General features: G+C 39.9%; 1 protein-coding gene across 1 annotated transcript; it reads right to left on the bottom strand.

The window, feature by feature from the left end:
* Positions 1 to 248: 248 nt before the first annotated feature.
* Positions 249 to 3,326, bottom strand: LOC141610852 (protein LURP-one-related 5-like). The gene is made up of 2 exons (XM_074429134.1): positions 2,971 to 3,326; positions 249 to 1,289 (listed from the first exon to the last, which is right to left on the bottom strand). Exons 1-2 carry the CDS (start codon positions 3,214 to 3,216, stop codon positions 525 to 527), a joined length of 1,011 nt encoding a protein of 336 aa, XP_074285235.1. The 5' UTR covers positions 3,217 to 3,326; the 3' UTR covers positions 249 to 524.
* Positions 3,327 to 12,146: the final 8,820 nt, after the last annotated feature.

Here is a 12,146-nt window from a genome sequence, read left to right as displayed (position 1 = left end):
AATTGTTGTGGGCTTTATTAGCGTTTTTCCATCAAATTTATTTTAATATTTTTGTAAAAATTGTTAATTTTTATATAAATTAGGGGCCCATTTTCTCAATTTCGCACAGGGCCCCCAAAATGCCAGGGACGGCCATGCAATAATCCATACAAAAATTATTATTTTTGTCTTACAAAAATCCTTGTTTAATATTATTATTAAAATTCTTGTTTAATATTATTATTTTTGTCTTACAATAATCCAACTTCATAATATAATCTCTTCTGAATATATTACAATGGAATAATCCAATTTCATAATATTATGTTACAGTTGTTGGACAGGCTACACAAAAAACTTTCACTTTTCGAGTGTTCAGGAACCCGAAAACCCATACATGGATATGCCAACAGTTTGAAATTTCTTCAACCAATAAATTTCAATAGTTTATAGATCTAACCTAGATATATTTCGTTCCTGGTTCCGCCCCTGAAAAGAGCATAATAACAAATGTTCATATATAGAGGTCGGATAGCTCATGTATGCTATGACAAGAGTAGGCTTTGATCCAAATTGCCAAAAGATTTGTATGGAGGGAACGGTACTATAGCATGCATAACTCCTTCAGAATGCGAGTTAGAGACTCGAATTGAGCTTGCGAGATTGAGACAATTGAAGGCAACGCAAACATTTCTTCCGATCCGTTGAACTAACGTTTCAGGACCACTCATCCATCTATTTACCTTTCTATTGCGAATTGCAATCCCAACAGTTTTCGTAGTGGCTAATAGAAACGGTCCTTGTGAAATCGCGAGGGCCGCCATATTAATCTTATTATTAGAAACCTCATCGAGCCGATTAAGCCAATCGGAAACACCGTGGAGCCCATTAGAAAGCCCATTAGTGGTCACAATACTAAGCCCACCAGAAACACTAGGCTCATCAGAAACATCGTCGAGCCCATCAGCATTGATCTGGTCCAGGACAAGAACGAGGCCCATTGCGAAAGCGGAATCAAAACCCGGTTTAATGAGAATCGAAAAGGCGTCTTTACCCAGTACCACTTTAGATGAGATATCCATTTTTCTTCGAATTTCTGCCATCACTTCCCGAGTTGTTGCGTCGTAGATTGTACAGCTTCTATCTTCAAAGCACCCGTCGATTTGGTATTTTTCGCCTTCGTTGTCGTATACTTCTACGCTTACTTCTGACCGTCCGTAAATTGATGATCGTTTTACGCTGAATATCGGCTTTGAGTTTTCCGTCCGTTCGCCTATGTAGCCGTCCCATCTGTTGTGCAAGCTTGGACGCTATAATATAACGTAAAGTATTAGGGAGGTTCCATCATAAAACAAATGTTGTATCAGTTAGGTATAAGACCACTTACTAAAAATTCTAGTAAAACAAAAGACCCCTTCCCGATTCCTTACTATTATAATCGTCAATTAATTTTATGATGAAATTTTCTACAAAGTATGCCGTTATTTACCAATTGGTTGAGCTTTTTTTTTTTTACGCGTTTTTTTTTTTTGGTGTAAAAGTACTTATAAGAACTGTTTTAATGCTGATAGAGTTCTAACCTAGGTCATAAATATCACCACTCACGAGTTAACCATCCAGGCTAGTTGACATCTAGTTTAGGCGAGAAATAAAATTGTAGTACTATCACTTTGCTAATGCTACTTGCTTATCGAAGGGTCAATGAGAGCACGTTAATTGTACATTTCAAGACCTAATAATGTCGACATTATTCCCGTTATAAATGTAACGACATGTTCATTTAATTAAAGAATTATTGTACATGTCAATGCCAATAATTGAACAAAGTAACCCATAAATGTTCCTAATTTCCTCCATGTTCTTAACCGATACAGTAATTATTGTGAAGACGGTTTTATAGTGTGAGAGTATCATGTTATATAACGAGTAAAAACTATATATTTATTGATAATAATAAATAAATTATTATAGACAATTAAAAAGACGGTCTCAAACTATTAAACAGTCTTATTTTATTACTCGTTCTTCCTAAATTTATTCGACCTCTTTGTGCGTGTTACACAATCTGTGCTAGAATTAGAAGGTTAGTAAAGACCTCGCACTACTAAACAATAAAATTTTAAAACTCATGAAATTTTCATGTTTATTTCTGATTTTTCTCTATAAATTATATTTACGTCCCCAAACATTAGACATTGGTTCGACAATCAAATACTCCGTAGCATTTACAATTCACGGTTAAGTATTGAACAACATTTTGTATTGTCCATTTTAATTAACTTCACTAGTTTTTTTAAAATTGGATTATCATTTCCAGCATACAAATATATACTCCGTTTTTTAAATTATTTGTTTTAACTTTAATAAAATGTTTCTCACAAATAATATAAAAGGTAAACGAATGATTGAGACAAAGGGAATATTCCGTATATTTTATACCTGTTTTCTATAGTTATAATGAAATAAACTAAAATCATAACTGGTCCTCATCGTAGATTTCCTTATAAGAAGTTAAGAACACATGGTTAGGGTCCTTTACTTTTTCTTGATGTTTCATTTTCTTATCTTTATTATGTGTCGTCTTCTCCATAACTACTTCCTAATTAGCTAGTTTACAAATAACAATGTAAGAAATTCATAAATTTCAGAAAAAATATCAGTACTCGCTCTGTTCCGATCATTTAGGGTTTAGTAACGTGATACCCTGAGTCGTACCACAAACACTTAAATAAGATTGTGTTATATATAATAAAAAAAAATTATGCTATTTAATGATATTAATGTACTCGTACCATACAACAGTCTTATGGACATGATAATAAATTAAAGCTAGGAGTTGTTCAAGTTGGACAGCCTAGGGTTTGTCATTAAGCACAAGAAACAGTGTTAAAGAGATCGAGTTAATGGACATGTGGTCTCATAAGCAATAATATAAAACCGTCTTATACAATAATACAGGAATACAAAAAGAAGGTTTAAGAAAAACGGTACCTTACGACGGACGGTGAAGAGGCAACGACCGGAAGGGTCCATGAGAACGATCTCACCCTGGTGTCCACCTTCGGAACGATACGAATCGACTCGAAAAACAAGTTTGCCATGACAATTATAAACGTTGAAACCATCACCAACGAAAAAAAGAGAGGTCTTACAAACTGTAAGATTAACATCTTTTTCACTAAAGAATTCACCATCATTATTGCTAATTTCTCCTTCTATATTATTATTATTTTTCATCTTAAGACAATTTTTATTAAATTTTGGTGATATTTTATTTGAGAAATTAGAGAAGAAAAATGTGTAGTGGTGATTGGTGAATAATATATGAAGAATTTTTATATTATGATCACAATATTTTTATGGCTATACTTATAGAGTATATATATACTAGGAAGATATTTTATGACAAAGTATTTAGGTCGACACGTTTGTCAAGTCAAAACAAAAGTTTTGTGGTTAGTCTAAATAATAAAAGAAGTGAATTTTTTTTTTGTACTCTATTATTAAATTGTCTTTAAGTATTTGGAAAAGTATAGTTTTAATCAATTATTGGTAGAGTATATTTTGGATCGATATAAAAAAAAGAAATTTTACTAGAGACATCTCTTTCGGGATATGAAAGGTAAGTCGAGCGAACTTTTTGAATTTTCATATTCATTTTCGATAGTTATGTACGATTTAAATTCCTGACCGTTTGTAACTTGTAAGTCATGAATCATGATGACGTTTATTATCTACGCCGACTAACTTTAATTCTATTGATAATATTTATGCATGTATAGGAAAGCAATGAATTGATCAAATGGCTTATGTTAGACGAGAAATTCTTGGGTACACCGGGTGTACCATGTCATCGTACACCCTACCCAATGAGAATATTAGAATTGAATTAATTCTCCATAAATAATAGAACATAATCTTCATAAAATAAAAACTAAGGCATCTTATTAGCTAGGGTGTACGGGATTATTGTACACCCGGTGGACCATAGAATTTTTGATGTTAGACACTTTCTAAAAATAGCCTTTTATATAGAGTAACTTTTAATATAAATATATTACTGTAGTACGTATGTTTGGGTATAGGAAAACAACGAATTGATCAAAAACAATTAGTATAAGCTAAATGATACTTTCACCACGGTTTTTTTTTTTTTTTTTTTTTATGATTTTATTCATGCCATTTCCATTGGTTAATCATTTCTTATTTGATGGCATTAATTTGACATGGTGCCTTTTTTATGATATTTCTTTAACCTCTTCTTTGGCTGCCACGTCAGATGGTAATGTAGAATTAGGATACCAAGTCAGCTTTTTTACAGCTGCATTAGAGAAATATATGATACTAATGAACAAGACCGAAACTAACACAACCCAACTCAAAATAAACCGACTAGACACTTGAATTGACAATGTAAAAAATACTACTGACCAAAACTAACACAACTCAACCTCCTTCCCACCAAACCCAAATCAAAATAAACCGACTTGACACCTGAATTGACAGTGTAAATTAAAAACAATTAGTCTTGCTGAAGACGAGTCGGAGCAAGTGACGGGTAATGCCACTCACAAAACGGATAAGGGAGACAAGGTAAGCACCCCCATGTGCTTCTCTCTCTCCTCTATTTGGGTCATTTGTGAGAGAAAATGGTATCCGTCACTCCAAAGTGACGGATACGTGCCGTCTTCAATGAGATTTTGTGAATTAAAAAATACCATGGACAAAACCGAAACCAACAAAACCCAACATTCGAACCCACCTAACGCAACTCAAAACCGACTTGACACCTGAATTAACAGGATAAACGATGCTGTGAACAAGAACTAATTTATGGGACCGACTACATAGTACATACGATGTCTCATGTCTATCAATACTTGTATAGCAAGATATTTTATTACACAAAATCTTATTTGTGACGGCACGTATCCGTCACTTTGGAGTGACGGATACCATTTTCCCTCACAAATAACCTAAATAGAAGAGAGAGGGAAGCACATGGGGTGCCCCCACCTTGTCCCCCTATCCGTTTTGTGAGTGACATTATCCGTCACTTGCTCCGACCCGTCTTCAGCAAGACTAATTGATTTTATTAACCATGACTACTCCTTAAGTACCACTAACGAATTATATGATTCAATAATGCATGCGATATGACCTGTTGTTCGTTGTCCTCCATAATATAGGAACTATATTGACATATTGTATTGGATAATTGTTGTATACTCTCCAATTCATTCTAAATTATGGTATTCACTTTTTAATGCTACAGTACTTGTAAAATATTAGTATTGAATTCGATTAGGTATTAGTCAAATTTGAAAAATATAAAATTAAACTAACTTATTTATATTTTGTTATATATAAAAAGAAGTTTTAAAGATAATTATAATCTCAACACAAGAAAATAACATACGTGGTGAAAAACATGGATGATCATAGTTGACCAAAATTTTAGCTAACTTATTTTACTTTTGTTCAAATGTCCGGTAATATCTTATCAACTAAATAAGTTAGTTGAAATGAATTGTTACCTAAGGTAACATGTGCCAAATGAGTTATTGCATCTCTTTTGACAAAAGTAGCTTATTTGCCAATGTGAGTTACCTTTCAGCTAGTTATTCAAACATTTTTTATATATAGTAATTAGCTAATTATTAGCTCCTAATTTTCAGTTTTCAGTAGCTTATTAGAATTCGGCTTTATCTTCAGATATTTTTACAAAATACAGCCTAATTATAAGGTGAAAAATATTTTAAGGAAATAATAATTACTCTCCCTGAAATTAATAGAAATAAATATAATAGCTGGGTCTCTGTGAAAAAAACCACCCATATATTCTCACATGTGATTGTCCCACATTGATAGAAGAGGAGAGGAGTTACCACTTTATAAGGCAATGAGCTACTCCCTCTATTGCCAATTGGTTTTAGGATAGAACCTCCCTTCTGTTCTTAAGTGGTCTGTCTCTCCTCCATTCGGGTAAGGCCCAAACCCATTTGCATGATTTAATATGGTATCAGAGCCCACGGTTATTATCCTGGGTATGATGAATTAACTGGGCCTATTATTCGCAACCGTTAAAAAATAACACGGTTTGCTTTGACGGCTGGGAGAGAGGCCTAATTGCCCCCCAGACCGATTTAAATGGGCCTCACATGTGAGGGGGGAGTGTGAAGAAAACTACCCATATATTCCCACATGTGAGTGTCCCACATTGAAGGAGAAATAACCAAGGGGGTTACTCTTCCTAATTGGTTTTAGAGTGGAACCTCCTTGACCTTATGAAGCGGACTCTCTCTCTCCTCTATTTGGGTGCGACCCAGGCCCGTTGCATTATCATTGAAGGAGAAAGAGAGATTGTGTTAAATAAATATAATAGCTAGGCCTCAAGAACCTCAACCATCACCTTAAAATTTTGATTAAAATGGTCATCTATCATAAATTCATAAATGAACCATTTAACAGATTTGCTCTAGGCAATCAACAACACATGAAACTTATTCGAAATTTTGCTCTAATTACTTTATGATATTACTCATTCGCATAATATATATCTTTTATTCATAGTTTTAAACCCTGGCCGGGGTTCACTACAACGCTTATGTTAGCTCAAGCATAGTTTTCTATTTTGCGTACGTGTTATTTCAATTCTTTTGTGGATTTCTCTAGTACAATTAGGGCTTTGCGCTCAACACACATATCTACCACAAACTAATGTATGTGAATATGTCGGCAGAGTCAAATAAGATGAAAGAAATTTACCCAAAAGAAGGGGAAGTAAGATCTACTTCCTCCATTCTATTTATTTATATTTCATGAATATTTTTTCATCAAAAATAAATGTGACGGAAACATTATATTAGTGCATATACAATAACCTTCACAAATTAATTGGAAAGAAGAATATTATTGTGTTAGATATTACCAAACGTAATACTTCCTCTATCTCAGTCATTTAAGAACGTATTAACTAAAATAATTTAGAATTGAATAACAAAAGTATGTAGTCTTGACCTAAAGAAAGATAGTTGTACAAGTCGTCGTATGATGATAGTGGACTAGTGGATACAATGACAACAATATCAATAGTAAGTATGAATACAACTATACAAGCAAAACCTATCTTGGAAGTGTGCCCTTTTAATTGCCTTCTGTCCATTGTTGAAGAATTCATACTTACTATTGATATGAGACTTCATACTCAGTACTTGCTGACGAACAAGGATTCTCTCCATTTCCTAAAAAGAAATGGAGAGCCGATTTCCTTTTAATGATCCAAATCGCATTTTGTTAACATCTTCTGTATAGAGGGGAAACTATTATTAAATGGGTTTGAGAGAAGAAATGGAGAGAATCCTAATTGCTTACTGACTTACGTACTGTTGGTCCAACACTTGCTATCGATATGAGGTATACTTATGGCGGCCATGGCGACTCCAAGCTGGCAGAAGAAGTCGTCCCCCCAAATAATAAATACGGAGTATATGAAGTTTATGTGTTAATATTCTAAAATTTTTGATAATTACTGTACAATATTACATTTACATTCATATGTTAACAGTTAACCCGTAATTTCTAATCATGCATCCGCTTCTCGAAATTACAGTTTTGCGCAACTAACTTCATATAATAACCTCGTTAAGGTGTGTTGATGGTAATAGTTACTCCGTACGTAGCTTTGTTGTTATAACAAAAATAAAAAAGATAAAAGAAAACATAAAGAGAGCAACACACTAATTTACAACATATTGCGTGTTAGCTATGTCCATAAGCATAACGAATTGAAGAAGAGTTCCATTTATTGAGGAGTTCTAGATTTCAGTGTTCAAATCCATGATAGTTATGATTATGATTTGATGAATAGCACTATAACAGTAGTTAGGGTGCGGTTTTGACTGTCCCCCGCCCTGGATGAAAATCGCAGAAATTTTAGTTGAAATTTTCGAAAAAAATTCAAGTTCCTTTTATACGATTATCCCGTTCGTCTCCGCTGGATTCAATTCCTGGTTCTGCCACTTAGACAAGCCAATACATAAAACCTAGGTGTTCCGGGTGTAATTCCAGAGCAAGTATTGTTACCACCCGTGGCTTGTAGAATAATGTCTTGAGTTGAATCCTTATTTCCTTAATTGTTCCTCTCGGCCTCTCCTGCAACAATGAACGAACTGAGGGCTTGGCTTTGTGCCAAGCGTACTCACTCCGACGCTCAAGTCAGTAACTTAGAGAGGTAAGTTGTTGTTACTTGACTAAATGTATATTGTAGAGAGATAAGGAGGATAATACCAGATGAATAGTGATTCTTAGGTTAAGTTGTGTATATTTTCCTCAATGAAGGTTGAGGAGTATTTATAGACGTTCACCTTTTGTCACGTAGTGGCCAAGTGGCTAGCAGGTGGAAAGACTGATCTACCCCTACCGAGGGACCTATGGCAGGCCGGGCGGGCCCCGTTGACTCACCGCCGAGGGGTCTTAGATATGAGTACGCGGGTATGTGTCCCGCCGGCAAGTTACCATGCCGAGACCAGCCGACAGTGCCGATGGGTCGCATCGGCTAGGGCTTGTCTAAGCCGTTGACTTGCTTGTGGATATCTTTGACCTTGCTCAATATGTTGACTTGGTCGGCGGTGCGCAATATGCCCCATCAATTTGCCCCCAGCGTAGTCTATGCCGTGGTATGGGCTCCGATGTACGTTTGAGCGTATATTCTCGCGCAAGTAATTTGTAAAAATTTTCTCGTCAGACGGCTTCTTCTCGCGGCTTCTTTTACCTCGGTCTGGTCTTTCTTAGGCCGTACCATATCCCCCCTCCACATGGATGTGTAAAGGGCATCCGATGTGGAAAAGAAAGTGACGCTTGCCGAGACCGGGTTGAGAGTGCGCCGTTGTTTTTGATTGCCCCATTTGCGCTACTTAGCTTGGTTGATCATGTGGCCGGCGGAGAACAGATGCTTGGGAATTTGTTGAGGAAGGTGAATAGGCGGAGAGATATGAATGGGCGTGTTGAAGACGCTTGGTCATCTGTTGCATTGATTGACGTTCAATCCGTTGCAAACGATTGACATCCCGTGGTTGCATGTCCGACACGTGTCCGCACGCCGATTGGTTGACGCTTCATGGGTCGTTTCTCTCGATTGGTCCTTCTTCATGGGCTTTTCCCTATAAATAGGGCAGTTATCCCGTGAAATTGGCCACCAATTTCATTATCCAAAATTTTCTTCTCTCTAAACTTTCAAGGGCTTCTTTGTCTTCTAATTTTCAGAGTTGTTACTCCGGCGAGTGTTTTTCTTCAAGGTAAACAAACAAATTTTCCAATTTCTTAACTTTGTAAGTTTTTATTGTAAACATGTCTTCTGCTGATGCCGGGCCTAGCAAACCGGCGCGGGGGGGTTCCCCGTCGCGTCTTGATGAGGAGGAGAAGTTGGACGCCCTCCTGGTAAGGCCTGGGGGCCCTAGGTCTCCTTCTCCTGAAGTTGATCCTCGAATTTTGGAGGAATGGGAGGATGACGATGACGTCGATGATGACGCAGACGATTTTGGTGATGATGCTGAAAAGGCTCGTCCCAAAGAGGGGAGGCAGTACGTTATGGATCACGGTGACGTCTGTAAGGTATGCGTTGACCGAGCTTGGACTCATAAGTTGGCCAGTTGTTCCGGTGAGACATTTTTCGAGGGCCATTTCTTCTTTGGCAGGGGATACAAGATTGTTATCCCTGAGGAGGGTCAGGCCGTCTGTTGCCCTCCACCGGGCCATACCGGCGTATATATGCGACACTTGGAGTACGGGCTCCGGTTTCCGCTGAATGAGTACGTCATGGCCATCATCAAAGCTATGAACGTCGCTGTGGCCCAACTGCATCCGTTGGCCATGAGGACGATAGTCGGCTTTGTGTGGCTTTGTCTCTTCAAGGGGGAGGCCCCGACGGTGAATTTATTCCGCCGGCTTCATTATCTCCACCAATCTCTCGGCGCGTCGGTTGGTACAGTGTGCACATGGAGAAGGGTTATGTCTCTGTTGACAAACTTACTTCTTGCAAAGACTGGAGAGATCGGTGGGTGTACGTTAAGGTGCCGGATGACTATCCGCGCGCCTGCCCACTTTTCAAAGACTGGTTAACTTGCGGTGTGAGACTAAGGCGGAACATGACAGATGGGTCACCCGAAAAAGCTCAAGATGGATGCCGCAAGGTCCTTCTTAAAGAGGATGAGAAGTCAAGGCGATGAGGCTTTTTGAGGCGGACAAGAGTGGGGTGCTTTGAAAAGATGGATTCCCCCAACGCAGATCATTCTTCGATGAGCCGCTCGCCACGTCGGCCTCATACCGGCCTTAGCACAGGGTGAGTGGGGTCGGTATGAGGCCCATCACCGCTGTCAATGTTCTTGTTTTTCGAACTTCGATTTATTTCTTCTACTTAATTCTTGCTTTATTTCCTTCGCAGACTACTTTGGACCGGATTTGTCTGAGGATATCCTCCGGAGAATGGGGCTGCACAAAGACAAAACCGTTGCTAACCTGCATCCCAAGGCTCTGACCCATGACCGCAGGACGTCGCCGAATGATCTTATGGACCAAAGCAGCTGAAAAGCTTGAACGTGGTGGAGGCCTGTGCGAAGGTTGTTAGTAACATGCCGCGCCATACGCGAAAAACAAAGCCTTCTGGCGGTGATGGCGTCGACATCGGCTCCCCCCCCATCCCCCCCTGTTCAGAAGGAGACGGTGGAGATCGTTTATATCTCCAATGGGGATGACTCCGATGAGGAGGAGGGGTCGCCCCTTGTCCGTAAAAGAAAGCAGATGCCTTTACACGCTGCCGTTGCTTCGGCGACGAGGAAATGCGCCCTTCGGCCAAGAAGGCCAAGCACGGTATTGATCTATCCGGTGGCTCAGATTTAGCCGGTTCATCAGGCGCTGTTGATGACGGGCTCTTCGGCATGCCTATGTATGTTGATACTGATGCTCTTTTTTTTTTATTTTTGTAGATCAGCCGCTGTCGACCGCCGCTCTTGTTGAGCAGCAAGTGGAGGAGAACCCCGCGCAGGCTGGTGATCATAACGTCGCCATTGACTCTTCATCCCAGAAGGTTTCCCTTTCCCGACCGCAGTCGGTGATCGAAACGTCGCCACCGGCTCTTCATCCCGAAGGCTTCCCCTCCCGGCCTTGTAGCGGAAAGCGCGAGGTTGATCAAGAGACTGGCGAGGTGGAACGAGCTGACCGGTGCTCGTATCATGGAGCAGGAGAAGGCCGTGGCTCAATCCGCTTTTGAGCTTAATACCACTAAGAAGGTGGCCGCGAAGGCGAAGCTGGATCTTCTCGATGAGCAGAGGCTTAGGGGGGGCCGAGAAAGCGCTCTTGGGCGAGAGAAAGCTCGGGGAGGACGCCGAAAAGGAGGTCCTTGTTTGAGAGAGTCAAGGCCGAGGCCGCTGCGGCCGAAGTTGAAAAGCCGCCGGCGAAGTGTGACCTTGTTCGAGGCACGCCGACCTTTATCTCCAAAGCAGAGGAATGAATTCAGGAACGGTTTCGATCCAGGGGAAGGTGATTCAGAGCAAGGAGGCCATCATCAGGCAAAAGGAGGACGACATTGAGATGCTCCAAACCGACATGCTCCCTAACATGTGCGCCGACCCGGATCCGGCCGAAGACGCCGCCAGGGAAGTGATTGGGGAACTCTTCCCTCTTGACGGTTCCTTCCCCGGGGGCATTTAACGAGCCGTTTGACGACAAGCTCGAAGCTGAGGAGAATGCCGTGGAGGAGAGAGCCAAGGAGGCGGTGAGGGTGAAGATAGAGAAAGAGGCGGCCGAGGAGGCAGCAGCCCTTGCTGAGAAGGCAAAGACGACCAATGAGGAGGCCAAGAGAATGAGGGAAGCTGAGGCTGCCGAGGCAAAGGCTGAGGCCGCTGAAGCTGAGGCTGCCAGGAAAACCGCTGGGTTGCTCATCGAAGGAGATGCTTTACCGTCGCGATGGCGAGCAAGAATGACATAGGGAGATGATATCTGTACCCTTTTGCCTTTCTGTCTTCGTATTTTGTACAACTTTGGTAGGTTGTCTTTTGGCTGACCCTTATGGGGACGGCCGTCGTTTGCATTTCTTGTAATTTGTTGAACATTTTAAATAAGAGCTCGTTTCGTCTGCCTCCGGCTTGGTCGAGGTCTTTACCTCATTCCTT

Source organism: Silene latifolia, chromosome 11 (assembly GCF_048544455.1).
Source record: "Silene latifolia isolate original U9 population chromosome 11, ASM4854445v1, whole genome shotgun sequence".
NCBI classification, from domain to species: domain Eukaryota; kingdom Viridiplantae; phylum Streptophyta; class Magnoliopsida; order Caryophyllales; family Caryophyllaceae; genus Silene; species Silene latifolia.
The sequence above is the reverse complement of the archived record's forward strand: the minus strand, read 5'-3'. Positions and strand labels throughout refer to the sequence as shown.

What these genes read in the sequence shown, in the direction of transcription:
- LOC141610852 (XM_074429134.1), bottom strand. Translation starts at nt 3,216, where the DNA reads ATGAAAAATAATAATAATATAGAAGGAGAAATTAGCAATAATGATGGT. An exon ending in TCTTCACCGTCCGTCGTAAG is followed by an intron (nt 1,290 to 2,970) that starts GTACCGTTTTTC and finishes GTTATATTATAG; the next exon opens with CGTCCAAGCTTGCACAACAG.